Source organism: Carassius carassius, chromosome 41 (assembly GCF_963082965.1).
Source record: "Carassius carassius chromosome 41, fCarCar2.1, whole genome shotgun sequence".
In the NCBI taxonomy this organism is placed as follows: Eukaryota; Metazoa; Chordata; class Actinopteri; order Cypriniformes; family Cyprinidae; genus Carassius; species Carassius carassius.
In genome coordinates this window covers 13,543,360-13,560,537 of record NC_081795.1, presented here as the reverse complement: position 1 = coordinate 13,560,537, position 17,178 = coordinate 13,543,360, and the positions used below count along the sequence as shown (strand labels likewise).

Below are 17,178 nucleotides of genomic sequence, written 5' to 3'. Positions count from 1 at the left end.
ATTTCTATTTGGTTTAACATGATATACTAAAATAACTAAAGTTGAAATAATTTATAAAAGACTTTCTAGATATGCTTTGTGTGACTACACCACCCCGTCCTCCTCCTGCAGCCCAAGTTTTTTTTTCCATATTGATTTTAAGGTTGAGTTTAATTTTCTTTGTTTGTTGGGGTTTTTCTTCTCTTCAAGTACTGCAATGGAGGAGACCTGGCAGACTATTTGCAAGGTAAGCAGCTTTTGAGGTAAACACATCATTTGGTCAGGAGTCTCAAGTTAAAAGCACATTTTAGGGAAGTCCGCCTATAAATGGGTTCCTTTGCATATTAAATGGCGATAGAAGACAGTTTTATGTCTTTGTCAGCGAGCCAGAGTTGAAGTGTTTGTCTCCAGGGCTCAATCTTAAAGCTTACTTCCCTCCAACACTCTCAGAGAGCCACTACTGCCTCTATTATCATATATATTTAAAGCTTTGCCCACATAACCATTGTGAATAAACGGTGAAGTCTGTTGTTTGGTCCTTACGAATGGTCTTTGTTCTGCCAAAGGTATCTGATTGGTCTATAAACCATGTTTTCATTGAATGTGTAGAGGGCATTTTAGCGATGACTCAGTTGCCGTTTACTTAGTGCATGTGATGTTGGCTGGACTGTTACCCCTTGTTATGTTCAGGTGGATTGTTATCTTTGTTTAACCATGATGGATGACACAGTACAGTACAGCACGTCTCGGCCTCTCACACTTCTTCTCCCTCTTTATAATTATGCAACAGTTTCCTTAGTTATACAACCTCTCCACTAAGCCAGTCACTGTGTTTTGGGATCTGTACAAGATTCATTGTGATCATAATTGCTTTGTTTACAGAGCAGATTTGGTGAAGGGAATCCACTTAACAGCTCAGTGGATTACACCAGAGAGAGAGAGAAAGAGAGATTCATGCCAGAACTGTAACTTGACCTATTTGGCGAGCACTAGTTCTTCATTTTTATGCATTGCAAACGTAAACATTTTGGAATTCTGCTCATCAACTTTTTATCTATCAGTAAGAATAAGTTGAAAATTAATCAGCAATGTTTTGATGTGTATGTCGGTGTTTCCTGTGTGCTTATAATTACTGTATGATTCATAGGTTTTATTGTAAGCATTTTCTTTGTAAAGAAAATTTCTTTGTTATTGTTCATATTTTCTTTAAGAAAACTACATTTGATGGAAATTTGAGTGTGGAGAATGTTTTGTATCTTTGGAAATGAATATCAAAATAAAGGTTTAAAAAAAGCTAAATTTAAAGAGAATCTAAATATGATATAATTAATTTAAATACATTAAATATTACATTTATAAGTGTTGTGTTGGGCCACTGGAATTGTTGGCTTGAACTACTGGCCCAGCTGGGTGTGGTGAAAAATCATGTAAATAATTACAAAATACAAGGTCAAGACTTTTTAATAGTCAGTCTTTCTATATTCAATATTTCTTTGGATTTAAGTGACTCATTGCTATAATTGGCTATAATAACTCATCTTATCCCTTTAAAGGTGTGGTCACCTTAGCAAAATCTCAGCCATTTTAGCAGAAAAGATTCATTGCATGTACTCAGTAGTCTAGTGATGTATGAAGCACAGCTCACAAAGAAATCACTTTCAATTCAAGCTGCTTTCTGTTGGTCTTCACAGTAAATTTGTGACCACCTTGCAAAAGATGGATTGGGAAATCCTTCACCCTCACACAAAATTTCCAATCAGGAAGAGAAAACTTGCCAAACAAAAGAAAAGTGAAAAAGTTTTGCTCTTCAAAACTAGTGAATCTTAGGTTTCTCGACACTTGACGCCAATTTAGCCTAACCTGTTTATAAGCATTATGTTATGCAAGAGTAAATGTGGTTTTTATACAATGTTTTAATGGATGTTATATCCATGTTACTCAGCAGTACAATGTCTTTGCTCTTCAGCCAAGGGCACTTTGCGAGAGGACACACTGAGGATCTTTCTACAGCAGATTGCAGCAGCCATGCGCATCCTCAACAGCAAGGGAATCATTCACAGAGACCTCAAACCTCAGAACATCCTGCTGTCCTACACGGGCCGCAAGAAGTCCAGCATCACCGGCATACGCATCAAGATTGGTAACACTCTCCCCAATGATTTATTGCTGATATCATGTGCTATGCAGTATAATATATCTACAGTAAAACTGAAATGGAAGTGCAAAAGACCACATTACAAATCTGGGATCCAAAACTGAACTTAAAACTGGAAATATTAAATATCTCAGGGTGTTTGTAGTCCACCATATAGGTATCCAATCATTCATACGTAACAATCTATTTAATACCTTCATAAACGTTCCACCCTCTGATCTCTCACACAGCCGGTTCTTTGTTTTCATTGTCTCAGTGTGTGCAGAAGTTATAAGGACAGCAGAAGGATGCTATTAATAACTCCGGTGCTCTTTTTGTTTTACAGCTGATTTTGGTTTTGCAAGATATCTCCAGAGCAACATGATGGCGGCCACATTATGTGGATCCCCAATGTACATGGTCAGTAGCCACAGGCTGAATTCTGTCTCAAAGTCTCAGATTTGTGAAATATAGCAGCCACATGATACGTTTCACAGCATTACGTTCTTATAATGTGTCATCTCCCAACACAGGCTCCAGAGGTGATCATGTCCCAGAACTATGATGCCAGAGCTGACCTGTGGAGCATTGGGACTGTCATATATCAGTGCCTAGTAGGAAAGCCACCTTTCCAGGTGAGGTTCATGATGTTGACGTTAAAGTCATTTAGCTTATGCTCTGATTCATATAGTTACTGTAAGTTTTGATGATGTTTTTAAATGTCGTTATGTGACCAGGCTAACAGTCCACAGGACTTGAGGATGTTCTATGAGAAGAACAAGGCTTTGCTGCCAAAGTAAGAGCACAGACTAAATTAGTTTTTTGCATTATGTGTCATAATTCTCAAGACTTTGTGGTAAAACCACAGTTGTCCCATAATGTGATTGAGGTGTTTTAGATACTGATACCTAAATAACAGCGAATTTGGCCAATATAATGCTCATGCATACACTACTGTTCAAAAGTTTGGGGTCATTTGTTTAAAAGAAAATAATTCTTGTATTTGTAGAGGATGCATTAAATGGATTTCTGAAGTCAGTAAAGATTTCGGTTTCAAATAAATGCTGCTCCTTTCATTGAAGAGTCCTGAAAAAATGTATCTCAGTTTCCACAAAAATCAAGCAGCACAGGCAGTTTCAATATTGATAATAATAATAAATCAGCATATCAAAATGATTTCTGAAGGATCGTGTGACACTGAAGACTGGAGTAATGATGCTGAAAATTTGGCTTTGCATCACAAGAATAAATTACATTTAAAAATATATATATGTAATATATCATTTCACAATATTACTGTTTTCACTGTATTTTTGATCAAATAAATGCAGCCTTGATGAGCATAAGAGACTTATATTTAAAAACTTTAAAAAAGTCTAAGCAGTATGCTAAATGCACAAAATAGCCTCAAATGGAATGAACAATTTCCATAAATGTACATATTATTTTCTCAAAATGTACTGAAAAATTACTATAATATTGTCATATTTTATTATTAAGCCATTAATCTCGAAATGGCCAGTCACTGGGTGCTGTTTGCTAAATAACTAATGCTTTCTGTTCACAGCATCCCGCGAGAGACGTCTCCTCAACTGGAAGACCTGCTGCTAGGGCTGCTCCAGAGGAACCAGAAGGATCGCATGGATTTTGGTCAGCGTATTTCTGTAATGCATTATGGAAGGATTAGCACCTTGTTGTTGTATTTCCCTTATTGTATACTCCTCTGTTTGCAGCCACTTTTTTCTGTCATCCTTTCTTGGAACCGACATCAACTATTAAAAAATGTAAGTAAGAGAGCATGTGATGAGCAAATTTGATGAGTAAGGTGTGGCATGACACTGAAAAAGCTTTTGTTTTACCCAGCATGCCCTGTGCCAGTGCCTACATGCTCTGGTTTGGTCACAGACAGCACGTGTGGCAGCTCTCCTTCCTGTCGTTACGTCTCTCCGCCGGTAAGCCCCTTACATTGTCAATGCTGAATCCACCGTCACTTTCTGACCGGGGTGTGGTATGAGATGATTATGGTATTCAGAAGGGTAACGTTACTGACTCAGCTAAAGGTAATCCAGCGTTTACCTCACCTTTGTGTTCCAGTCCCTGCCAGACATGCAGACTCTCCCCGAGGACGTGTTGTCCTCTCCACCTCTCGGTCCGCCCAACTACCTGCAGCTGTCCAAAGAGTCGGGCGGCAGCACCAGCAGCAAGAACTCCTCCTGTGACACTGACGACTTTGTGCTGGTGCCCCATCTCTCTGGAGAACAGTCCTGTGAGTCATGATGTCACCAAACACATGCCACATGCCTAGGCAGACCACAGCTGACGTCTACACTGACATCTAAAAATCAGTTAATAATCAGTATAATTTTTGGTTTTTCTGTTAAAATATTAAAACATCCTTAGAACTAGATATACTTATTTGATACACAAAACAAAAAAAGTGTAAGTGTTTTTTTACTCTTTTAACCAGCTAATGTAATTAAAGATATTTTTTATGATTCACACTTTTTTCTTTCATAAGTAAACCAATATAATCCTTTTTCCATGTGTGGGCATGGTTAATGTAAAATAATTATGAACATTTTTAAGCTGAAAAAAAAAACTATAGTGTTTTAAAAACACTTAATTAAATGTATATTCTCTGAAAACAAATACATTTTTTCACAAATTTGAAATTTGAAAACACATTTTTTAAATAATAATATTTTAATATTAAGTATGATATTTTAAGAATGGGGTAGTATGCTTGCATATTTTACATCTATTATAGAATATATTACTTTATTAATCAATAATTGAATTTATTTTATTTTATCTTAATTTAATCCCTTTTTTTTTAAATCTAGCAACATATAAAAATATTGAACAATACATGTAATTCAAGAAATATCCTTTTAATTTTGTAAGACTGTTTAGATATGTTTTTCTGGAGAACATGATTTCAGGGAATAAATCTTGAAATTGCTTTATTTTCCTTAATAAAATGGCTAATAACTCAAGCGTGTAATTTAAGATAATTTAATTTTGAGCCTTTTTATAAATTTTACACAATATAAAAATATAGAAACTATTCCAAAATGCATACAATTCAGTATACAAGATTCTCGTAGTTTTGTAAGATATTAAATTTAGATCTTTTTACTGGAAGCCAAGACAAAAAACACCGAGTAAGAAACTGAAAATTAGTGGTGTACCATTTTTACACGTCATAGAATGCTAAGCACTATATTTGAGCAGCTGTTGGAGCTGTTTGTGTGTGTTTTTTAGAGAGGCGTCAGCCGAGTCAGCATGACGAAAGCCTTCCAGCGCTGATTGAGCTCTCACGCACTGTGATTTGTTGGTGTATGTGTATTTATGTAGTTCTCACTGCTTTCTTTCTTTTTCTTCCCTTCAGATGACCTTCCAATGGGAGCAGCGGGCCACAGGGCGTCCAGTGAATTCCTTCTCTGTGGAGGGTGAGTGTGATGTCGCTCAAGATACGTGACGATGCCTAAAATCCTCAAGCCTTTAACCATGCATGTTTACTTGCATCGAGCTGTGCAAGGATAGAGTGTAGACAAGGAGTGTAGACAAGGATTTGACATTTATCAATCCAGAGATACACAGTTTACAGTCAAGTCTGACATGCAGACAGAAATATTAACTCTGAGTGAATCATCTAGATCCACTTTTGTCTGTTTGCAACATGCAAATATGGAATTACAGATTAATACACTGATCTGTTGGCTTAGATGTGATATTTTTAGTGTCTTCCACTGGCAAACTGTTTAATCATGGAGGTGAAGGCCAGGGTGGGGTCTGAGCGAGGGGTGAATCACACGACTGGTGAATGAGTCCTGTGGGAGCAAATGTGTGCTTCTGTTCTTTAGAATAAACACCCTCCCATCTGCATGAGATCTGAATCTGTTTCCATACCCTTTACTTGTGAACCGACCTCTAATTTCGTCCAGAGGTGTGGAGTTCAATGTCCGTTAGGTGTTTTAGGACTAGACGGTTTGTTTCATGGTGATGTGAGGTTAAGTGGCAGTTAAAACATTTATATCCTGTGCATCTTTTGTCTGTTACTCATGTAAAACGGAGGTTGTTTTGTTTTTGTGAGAGTCGGTGCACTTCCTTCTGCTTTGTGGCTTTTCTGTTTCCCTCTTTTGTACAAGCAGAACATGCTCCACCTTTTCTGTCTCCTCTTTCGTCTATTTATTCTTTTTCACACATACACACTAAAAGACCAGAAGGTTGGACACACTTGACTAAAAGTGTGTTATATAAAAGTGTTATTAAATTATTGAATGATGAACTTCAAGTGAGCATTAATCTAAATGTAAAAATTAATACGATGAATTGTATTTTATAAACTGTAATATTAACAATTAAACATTTATTGATGGTCAATAAATACATATTTTGATATTTTTCTGCATAGTGTGTGGGATTTGTTTTTTGGTTTATAAAATGTAATCTAAAATATATGAATAGATCTCTGTTCAAAAATTTTGGGTCAGTAATGTTTTAAAAATGCTCTCCAAGGCTGCATGCCTTTGATAAAAAATACAGTAAAACTTTTTGTACTATTTTTTATTACTGTGAAATATTAAAATTTTAAATAACCACTTTCTACTCAAGAAACTTTTTTTATTATCATTGCTGAAAACAGTTGCACTGCTTAATATTTATTATTTGATCAGTAAAAAGTTCAAAAACAACATTTATTTGAAATAGAAATCTTTTGTACAACATTATAATACATTATACAGTACACTTAAACCAACATTATAAAGGTCTTTAATTCAGTAAGGACCGATCAGAAGCAACAGTGAAGTATTAAAAAAAGAAAAAGAAAAATCTTGTAGCCTCGTCCATTATGTCCTGTTTGTTTTGTTGTGCCATGCTGAACTGACTCGTGGTCAAACAAAGACTCTCTCTTTGTGTGCAGTTGTCGTGCAGCCTGGTTAACCGTTCACGTGTCGCCCTCTCTCACACTCCTCCCTCTCTCATTACAGAAACCAGGACTTTGGAGCACAAACCACAATGTGCGGCTTCCTTTTTTCACTTCTTATCAGCTATTTGCACCCCCTCCCCATACATGACCCAGTCATGACATCTGTTAAAAAACACTGTGTCCCTGATAGAATAAGAATAAGCTGTTTGGTTTCCTTTGTCTGCGACTGGTGAAAGTAGGTGGACCCTGCACGTGCCACTGCCTGAAAGCACCGCCCATTTCTCCTCCCTCCCCCTTACTGATAGGTCAGGACTTTGTGTTTATGCTGTAGCTCCGCCCCATGTGGTTCAGCCATGCCCCTTTGAGCAGAAACAGCTTTTGCTAAACTTATCCGACAAAGCTAGAAGCTTCTCGCACTTTACATTTAGTGATCGCATGTTGAACAAGACTTGATTTTTTTACGGTTATATAACACAAAAGGGCTTGGAAAAGCATTCTGACTGGTTTGCAACCTTATTTTTCGGGTTTCTCAGGCCACCGCAGCCATCCTCTGGACAGACCCTAATGGTATCTCCACGAAACGAGACCACGCCGATACCTGTACCCACACAGGTACGAAACTACCAGCGTATCAAACAGAACCTGTCCAGCAGCCCAACCACAACACTTTATGGCTCTCCCAGGTAAGACATTCAACAACAGGAATAAATAACTCTGCTAACTGCTTTTAGACTGTGACATGATTGCATCAGTTTTGTAAAATCATCTCACTTGTATATCTAACTACAGAGAGTTGGCTAAGTGAATCAGTGTAAGTCAGGTAGCACTGATTTATGACTAAAGATTGTCTTTCAGGTGACATTCACTGAATTATTTAACATTTCTGATCTTGTCAAGCTTCGAGCTGTCAATAAGATTTTTTATGTGTTGTTTTGGAAGGTAGGAATATTGAGAAACTCAGTTTTAAGCTAAAGAAAATTCCAGGAACTCCTTCCCTTAGAACTCTACATTCTACAAATAGTTTCATATACTGTACAGTGGTGTAAAAGTATCTGGACATTTAAAATATACATTTGAAAGTTTGGGGTTGGTGTTTTTTAAAAGAAGTCTCACTGGCAAGGGTGCATTTATTGGATCAAAAATACGGTAAACACTGTAATATTGTGAGATATTATTACAATTTAGAATGAGTTTTCTTATTAATACATTTAATGAATAAAACAAAACAAAAATTCCAGTAGATTTTTTTAGCAGTCCATTCTTTAGTTTCGCATAGTGCTTCACAGAAATCATTCTGATTTGATGCTCAAGAGCCAATGTGTGTGCCCGTGAATAATTTTGTAGAAACCTTGATCGTTTTTTTTCAGGATTCTTTGGTGAATAGATATTCAAAAGGAACAGAATTTATATGAACTACAAATCTTTTGTAACAATATAAGTCTGCTGTCCATTGCAACACATCCTTGCTGAATAAAAGTATTAATTAAATTAAAAAAACTTACTGACCCCAACATTTTGAATAGTATTGTATCATGCTAAATGGCATTTATTTTGAAGAAAGATAATACTGTTTAAAATGACAATGAAAAGTACACCTGCGGGGTTATGGTGTTGGGACACCAGTGAGAACATCCACTAAAATGACATCAAGACCAGATGAATGCATAACTGCTGGTTAAGAAAAGTGATGTTCATACTGAGGAAATCTTAAGGTTGTCCAAACACTATAGTTACATTTTTGGTTGTTTTCAATGGTCACAGGTCTGGCACAGTGCGGCGCTCCAACACAAGCCCCATGGGCTTCCCTAAAATGCTGTCTGGGTCACCTAGCCCTGCAGACACAGTTCAAACGGTGGGGCGACGTCTCTCTACAGGCAGTTCCCGGCCCTACTCCCCCTCTCCACAAGGTAAGAGTCTTTTTTTAAGTTTACTGAAAAAAACTGTATTTTCAAAGACTGACATGCCCATTTTATGTGCGTCTGTCTATTTCTGTATTTGTTCCCCAGTGGGCACTATTCCTGAGCAGCTCGGCCACTGCTGCTGTGGACATCCCCAGAGCCACGAGGCACGCAGTCGCAGCTCCTCAGGCGGTGAGTTTATATGGGAGAAATCGACAGCACTACTGTTTCCCCTTCAAAGTGGCACCATTATCATTCACACGAGCCGTGGCCACAGTCACTTCCTCCTGGTGGGTCACAGCATGTCTGCCTTATTTAAGTCTCCAAGGTTACAGCTGCAGGTTATGGCTGAGAACTCAACAAGTGATCAGGGATAACAAACTGCGATCTGGGAGCCTTGTGCAAAACCTATTCAAATCTATGAACTCTCAAACCTGTGAACTCAATGATCATGTCTAAACAGGAGACAAACTCATTGACCCTGCTGTTTTAGACTTACAGTTCAATTAAGTTTTATTGTACAGATCTTACATACTGCAGTGTCACCTAGTGGTTGAATAATGAAGCATGTGGTGTGCCATATCAATAATATGTTATGTTAAAGGGATAGTTCACCCCCCCAAAAAGTTTTGTCATCATCTACTGACCCTCGTGTAGATCTAAACCCATAACACTTAATGGTTAATCTTCAAAACACAAATCAAATTCTGTGAGTTTGTACTAATTGTGATGTGCTCTATGTACTGGATGTGCGCTGATCATTGTTTAGATGTAAATAAAAGCCTGAATTAGATTTGTTTTTCATATAAAGTGACCATATCTCTTCACAAGATTAACAACTTGATTCATTTGGATTCGTTTTTTGGATATTTTCAAGGACAAGTTCACCCCAAAATTTTAATTTGCTAAAAATATAGGCCATTTAAAATGTAGATAAGTTTCTTTCTTCATTGGAGCAGATTTGGAGAAACTGAGGGTAAGTAAATTTCAGTTTTTGGGTGAACTATTGTTTTAAAGTTTTGTTAACTGGAGTTTCGTTGGAGGAACTGAAACCTCTTAGCTTTCATTAAGTAGATAAAATGTGTGTTTCAAAGATTAACCAAAGGCTTATGAGTTTGGAACAACATCAGGGTGAGTCAATGAGAACTTTTAACTAAATGGACATTTTTATGTTATAGGTTCCCCTGTGCCATCCTCTCAATTACTGGGCACTCGTCTTCAGAGTGCGCCCACACTGACTGATATTTACCAGAACAAACAGAAGCTACACAAGCAGCTGTCTGACCCGGTTTACCCCACCGCCTCAGCCTACCCCTGCAGCCACTCCCCTCAGCTTGGTCGCCCAGGCAACCTAGGCACCTCCCCAACCAAGCACCTTGGCTCCTCCCCTCGCACCTCTGACTGGTTAACAAAGTCACCGTTGCCCACCATCATTGGCTCACCTACTAAGGTAAGCTGTAGGAGTTGTCAGGTAAAAAGTGTTTCAAGTCTAGAGCTTTTGGCATTAATAATATAATTTCTTCTCATTTAGGTTACCGCTCCATTCAAAATCCCTAAAACTCAAGCCTCATGCAACCTTATGGCCCTGGCCTCTCAACAGACTATAGCCGACAGTCCCGCCCCAGTCAGGATGCTGATGGATGGGCGTGACCTCTGTGCACATCACTGCTCTGCATATCCCAGCAGCCGACAGTCTGCACCAGAAGCCAGCAAGACTCCCTTTGGCAGGTTGGCAAACCTTTGTGCAGACAGTGCTTGATATAAGCAACAAAGTTTTAAAATATTGTATATATAGTAATATGCATACACTACTGTTCAAAAGTTTTTTATAAACAATTAAAACTTGTATTCAGTAAGGATGCATTAAATTGATGCAGAAATAAGTTCATTTATATTGTTAGAAAATATTTCTGTTTTTAAATAAATGCTTCAGTTTCTATAAAAAATATTGAGCACATTTCAACATTCATATAAAATGTTTCTCGAGTAGGGCTGTAGCTATCGAATATTTTAGTAATCGAGTATTCTACCAAAAATTCCATCGATTAATCGAGTAATCGGATGAAATGTGTTTTTGCTTTATTAATGTGCAATATTAATTATGCAAGAGAAAATAAGACTCCTGGGTCTCTTAAAATGAACAACTAAGTTTCCTTTTTTAGAAAATCTTTTTTTTTTAAATGCATAGAATACATCAAAAATAAACATTTAATTAGTACCCATTGTTTCTCTGTCCGTACTTGTACTGTGAACAATGACAATAAAGTTGACAGATGAATTAAGTGCATTTAAGTGCCATTCAATTGGGGTTTTAAATAAAGCATTTTCTGAGATGCACATTAAACACATAAAACATTAATTCAATTTATCTTTTAATTATGGAAAATTAAGGAAACTTAACTTTTTGGTAAACAAAGGGGATTTACTATTAAAAATAAAACATGGAAGAAATGTTGTGTGATTAAACCTTAAAAAAAGAATGTTTGAATTTTTTTATTTTTTATTTTTTTTTTTAGTAGTAGGCTATGTACATTCTGCTGAACAATAGTAATACATCTCTGGCAAATACTTGATTTAAACTAAACCGGACGTTTATTTTGACGGGTTGACGTACCTTTACAGTTCTGTGTATGTGATGTGACGCTAGTTTTACTCAAATCAAACGGTCAAATGCTCATGAAGTGACTGTCAGAGGAGCAGTTTTGGAGATGTTGTTCATGTGTTCACAAGACAGCAGATGCTGAAATTACCGCGAGCATCACGCGCGCTTCAGTGTGTGTAAATAAACAAAGAAGCGCTTCTGCGCCGTTCATTAACAGAGACACGCAGAACATGCAGGATTCATATTGCTTAATGTTTACATACATTATTCCATATTGTGATTTGATGTTAGTGCAATGACCTTTTTTGAATAATTCATTCAAAATTTGGCAAATTCCGTGCCATTCCGCGTTAAACTGTAAATTCCATTTTTATGACTGGATTCCGCGTTTCCCTCCGCATTTTCTGCATCGCGGAAATCATAGGGCCCTAGTTTTGGTATGCAAGCTCTATCTTGCAATGGACACATGCCACGACGTTCTCTTTACGTTTGCCAGCGCCCTCAAATCAAAATCAGGCGGCAAGGAAGTCGACCGGAAGTTTAAGTCGGCCGCGAGCTGCCATCTTGTAGCAGAACTTCACTTGCGTTAGCATCCCATTGACTTTGCATTCATTTTGGCGTCACTTTGACAGCGAATAACTTTACATCTGAGGCGTTTAAAGACTCCATTTGTCCATTATTTATTTCTAAAGATACACGACCATGTATAAAGGGCTCCATTACCTTCTATGTTACATTATGGCCCCATAGAAACAGTTTTTGTAAAAAAAGGCTAACGATTGCGTCATAACCACTCGACTCTGTCTCACAGTAGAGAAATTACCGTACAGACAGGAGGAGAAGCTCGCAGGCAATTAACTTAATATGGCGTACTGGCGTTACATTTTAAAATACTATACAAAATAATTAATCAGAATACTTACTCCTGCTCACTCACGCCTAAGAACTCCCCGCTCAAGCTCGCAGTCTCTGCAAGATTAACGATGGCAGTTTGCACGCACAGCCACTAAGAAGATTTACATCTGTCAGACAGGTTGCTGACGTCATCAAGCTTAGTTTGAGTCTGCGCGTCAGAAACGGAAGTGCTAAAAATCGCTAAAAATGGGCTTCACTTGTCTCAATTGAGTTCCAATGGGGTCGCTGTGTCCATTTGTTTTACTGTCTATGATCAAAACAGAGCTGACTCCTTGCAGTATGCAATCAGACTCAGCGCTTGTGTCTCCTTCCGCTTTGTGGGTGACGTAAATGCGTTGTCCCATTGCCTCTATCATTTTTTGTAATCGAGTTACTCAAGGAATCGTTTCAGCCCTATTCTCGAGCATCAAATCAAGTGTATTAGAATGATTTTTAAAGGATCACGTGACACTTAAGACTGATGAGTAATGATGGTGAAAATTCAGCTCTGGCCTCACAGGAATCAATTAAAATATAATAAAATAGAAAACGGTTCCATTTAAGAACATTTAGTAGTAATAATAAATTGTAGTAATATTTCACAATCTTACTATTTTTTTTATTGCATTTTTGATCAAATAAACAGCTTTGTTGAGCATAAGAGAATTCTTTCAAAAACATTTAAAAATCTGTTGGACCCAAACTTCTGAACTGTGGTGTATAAAAGTAGCTAATGAATTATGAACATTAATCTTTTGGGGTGTTGCATACATTGTGATATTTTATTACGTTTCATTTTACTCGGTGACCTTGACACACAGTCTGCAAGGGTCCTCTCTTTGATATCATTTCCTGTTTTATTTTATGTTTTTCTCCTACATGTTGGTCACACCGCATGTGATTTGTCAATTTTTATGATAGATTTATAATATTTCAACATCATTTATTATTCATATTTTTAGAAAAGTAATACGATTTATTATTTTCTATTTTCAACTATTTTATTCTTTTCGTAGTTATTATTATATAAGGACAATTGACATTTATGACTTTATGCCCCACATAAGGGTATCATAAACCAGAAATTAAAAATATGATCATCATGCAGTAATAGTGCATCATATCATGCACTAATGCCATTCTTTACATTTTTCATGCACTGTATATTTAAATAAAAAAGATATAATAAATAAAAAGATTTGGACATGAAGTAAGTGCCATGTCATTGAACCTGTTTATTTCCTCAGGTCTGTAAGTGCCGGCAGACTGTCTGAGCAGCCGGTTCGGATCACTTTGGGAGGACAGCCGTTCCAGGGCAGCACAGACAGCCTCAACACAGAGAGACCCATGGACACAGGTAGCCCCTTTTCCTTATTTTATTATAGCTTTTTGTAAAGTCCAGGTTTTCATACTAATATTATTTTATTTCTACTAAATAGAACCCCATTGACATCGTTTGAGCTTCTCCTGAAAGCTTCTGTCTTGCATGAAGTGTTCTGATTGGCTGCCAGTGTTTGTTTGGGTTTTGTGACCCCTCTATGTGCATCCCTCCCTAGCCCCGGCTGTGACTTGTGGTTTGCCAGCATGCGGGGCAAGTCCACGCACCGTTGTGTTCACTGTGGGCTCGCCCCCCAACAGCGGCACCCCACCCACCTGCAGCCATCTCGCATCCCGCCCGCGCACCACCTCAGGTGAGGGGCTTTGTCTCACAAACCTGTCCCATACATCACTGCTTCAGCTGCTGCACTACATGTTTAGTTCCTGTGCCACTATTTTAAAGACACTCTGATGCATTATGGTCAAGATCTGATGGCAGGGTTAGCCATCAGACACAGCATTTACTTTAGAAATATATATATATATATATATATATATATATATATGCTATAATAGGGATGTAACAATTCACTCAACTCGATTCGATCTTCTCACAATTAATTTTTTTATAAAATGAGATTTGTGACAAATTATAAATGAAATGATGTCCTTTTATTATTGCTTGGACAAAATGCAGAACAATTCAGTTCAAACCCCAAATCAAATAAATAAAAAACACAAAGAAAAGACATCTCTTCATATAAACAAACTACGGCTTTTGCATGTGGTCTTTCCATTCAGTTAGAGGCAAACACCGGATTTGAATTAGGATCAAAACAAAGATTCCGCGTACATGCTCCATGAGCTGTTTTGAATCTAAATTAGATTGTAGAAGTTCGAAATGTGAAGCAAAAACAGAATGCTTTGACTTTAACTTTATGAAATTATGGTACAAAAAACATTTGAACGAGACAAAAAGAGCAGATGAGCTGAAAGAGATGCAGATTCACTCTCTGACAGCAGGTGGTGCTTATGTAACAGCAGTGATACAGCGTTTCCTTGGTTACCGCTGTAAACAAAGCAGCATTTCTTGACCCTATTGATAAAAGCTGTTTTATTATGCATTATACAGATTCAAGATAAAAAGGCACTGCAGATGGAACACACTGCATGCAGCGTGAACGTTTTAATCCATTAACATAGGTGCAGAAAAAAATATATGCGCTGCAAACTGAGTGAACCTGAAATGAAAGCTAATAGACTCTATACAGACTATGTGGCTGATTGTGTGTATCTGTGTGTGTGCAGTAGGCTCCAACAGCTCGGCCGGTTCGCTGTGCTCCACCAGTGGCAAGGTGTACACGGGCTCTCCCCCGGGCATGACCATTGGCAGCTCCCCACCAGGAGCGGATGCGGCTCCCAGCAGTCTCCGCTACGTCCCTTACGGCACCTCCCCGCCCAGCTTGGATGGATTCATCACCTTTGAAGCTCCAGAACTGCCAGAGGAGACACTGATGGAGGTGAGAAAGCTAACGCCATTGGAACGTATGGAGTAGCTTTTCTTGGGAAACACTAACATGCGTGTGTTTCTGTTTGGCAGCGTGAGCACACAGACACCCTGATCCACCTGAGGATGATGCTGTCCTTTACAGACTGTGTGCTGGAGATTGCTTCTCTATGGGCCGGAGGACCTGATCTGGGTGCGTCCGCAGCATCTCTCTATCCGCGCCAGGACAGCGTGGTGGTGGATCAGATCAGTCAGCTCAGTAAGGAATGGGGGTAAGAGCAGTGGGCACAAACACAGGATCTTTAACTATATGAGAGTTCATAGCATACAGTATTTAACGCTTTGGTCATGGTCTCACACAGGCAGGTGGAGCAGCTGGTGCTGTACATGAAAGCCGCACAGCTTCTGGCATCCTCACTGCACCTGGCCAAAGCTCAGATCAAATCTGCCAAACTCAACCCATCCTCGGCCGTCAAACAAGGTAAGCTGCTAAAACAAGCGTGCATGTGTGCTCGGTTTGTTACAGAGTTAGGCAAGTCAATATCTTGGGGGGTCTTCAACTGTTACAACACTGGAGCCTAAAACATTAAGAACCACCAATATAGAGTAAAAGATGAAATTAAGGATTAACATGTATCTTGTCTCTGAACGTCAGTGGTGAAGAGTCTGAACGAGCGCTACAAGAGCTGCATTTCCCTGTGCCGCCGCCTCACAGTCAAACTCAACCACTTCTTCTCAGACAAGCAGCGATTTGTGGACGAGATCAACAGCGTAACAGCTGAGAAGCTCATTTATAACCATGCTGTAGAGATGGTGAGTGAGGATGGTCATGGCGGCCTCACTTTGAGCTTTGTTGCGTGATTTAATGAGTGGTTTACATCGGTGTCATGTTTGCGTGACAGGTGCAGTCGGCTGCACTAGATGAGATGTTTCAGCAGACAGAAGACATCGCATATCGCTACAACAAAGCCTCCATGCTGCTGGAAGGCCTAACCAAGATCCTCCAGGACCCAGCTGATATAGAAAACGTCACCAAATGTGAGTGAACTTGAATGATTTAGATTTTCGTTACTTTTGCTGGTGTGACCAATGTAGTCTGACTCCCTTGACTTTTTATCTAAATCAATTTTATGAATTGATGTAAAGCTGAAATAAAATACTTTTCTCTTTGTGTTTCTTTTGTACAGATAAGGCAAGTGTGGACCGGAGGATCTCAGCTTTGTGTTACTGCACCGTTACCCTGTATGAATAAAGATCTGTAAAATCTTGGCCGGTGCTCTCACTCCAGGGACCATCATCTTCTCAAACCACAGAGAAGACCAAACAAATCCCTTTTTTTTTTTTTTGTAGCAAAGCACTTACAGTTCCTTTTGATTGCTTTCAATCACAAGCAACAGACCAAGTATTACAATTTTTTGCAGATGACATTTTGAGATGGATATGCACAAGTTTACTACCAAAGATGAAAACTAAACTAAACCGAGACTTTATAGTATGAAAAAAGATTGCATTTGGATCCATCTTCTGTTTTTACAAGTCTTTCCCCCTTTTTTTATACAGTATATGAACTGAAGGGATTTTGGAGTGGGAATACTTGGAGGCCCAGCAAATGAACATCAATGCAAATCAGTTCATCTTATTGTTTTATACCGCACTCTATTGCTGATTATTTATTGGTTTTAGAAAGAAATGCTAGTGTTATTGATGATAGTGTTGAAAGATGACATGGGGCAGATGTGAAGTCCAAAGCTGAGCTCAGTTTCTGGTACCACACACATAAACTGTCACATGGTTAAACTTAAAAAAAAGCAAATGCACTTTATTGAGGCAGATCTGGAAGACGCTTGTTCTAGAGCATCCGGCGGAAGGTGGAGATCATGATTTTTTCATCCTTTTCCAAGATCAATGTGTCTT

At 38.4% G+C, this 17,178-nt stretch overlaps 1 protein-coding gene across 1 annotated transcript in view; it reads left to right on the top strand.

The window, feature by feature from the left end:
* The window catches only part of LOC132122785 (serine/threonine-protein kinase ULK2-like), a 30,675-nt gene extending 14,143 nt beyond the window's left edge, over window positions 1–16,532 (top strand). The window contains exons 5-27 of the mRNA XM_059533194.1: window positions 190–226; window positions 1,946–2,119; window positions 2,460–2,533; window positions 2,647–2,748; window positions 2,851–2,909; window positions 3,681–3,763; window positions 3,847–3,897; window positions 3,977–4,065; window positions 4,208–4,379; window positions 5,505–5,565; window positions 7,580–7,729; window positions 8,808–8,953; window positions 9,053–9,136; window positions 10,123–10,394; window positions 10,476–10,672; window positions 13,688–13,797; window positions 13,997–14,131; window positions 15,066–15,277; window positions 15,358–15,536; window positions 15,627–15,745; window positions 15,920–16,077; window positions 16,167–16,302; window positions 16,452–16,532. Of these exons, the coding sequence (XP_059389177.1) occupies window positions 190–226; window positions 1,946–2,119; window positions 2,460–2,533; window positions 2,647–2,748; window positions 2,851–2,909; window positions 3,681–3,763; window positions 3,847–3,897; window positions 3,977–4,065; window positions 4,208–4,379; window positions 5,505–5,565; window positions 7,580–7,729; window positions 8,808–8,953; window positions 9,053–9,136; window positions 10,123–10,394; window positions 10,476–10,672; window positions 13,688–13,797; window positions 13,997–14,131; window positions 15,066–15,277; window positions 15,358–15,536; window positions 15,627–15,745; window positions 15,920–16,077; window positions 16,167–16,302; window positions 16,452–16,516 (2,865 nt within the window). The 3' untranslated portion in view covers window positions 16,517–16,532. The remainder of the gene's footprint in view (window positions 1–189; window positions 227–1,945; window positions 2,120–2,459; window positions 2,534–2,646; window positions 2,749–2,850; window positions 2,910–3,680; window positions 3,764–3,846; window positions 3,898–3,976; window positions 4,066–4,207; window positions 4,380–5,504; window positions 5,566–7,579; window positions 7,730–8,807; window positions 8,954–9,052; window positions 9,137–10,122; window positions 10,395–10,475; window positions 10,673–13,687; window positions 13,798–13,996; window positions 14,132–15,065; window positions 15,278–15,357; window positions 15,537–15,626; window positions 15,746–15,919; window positions 16,078–16,166; window positions 16,303–16,451) is intronic.
* The last annotated feature ends 646 nt before the right edge of the window (window positions 16,533–17,178 follow it).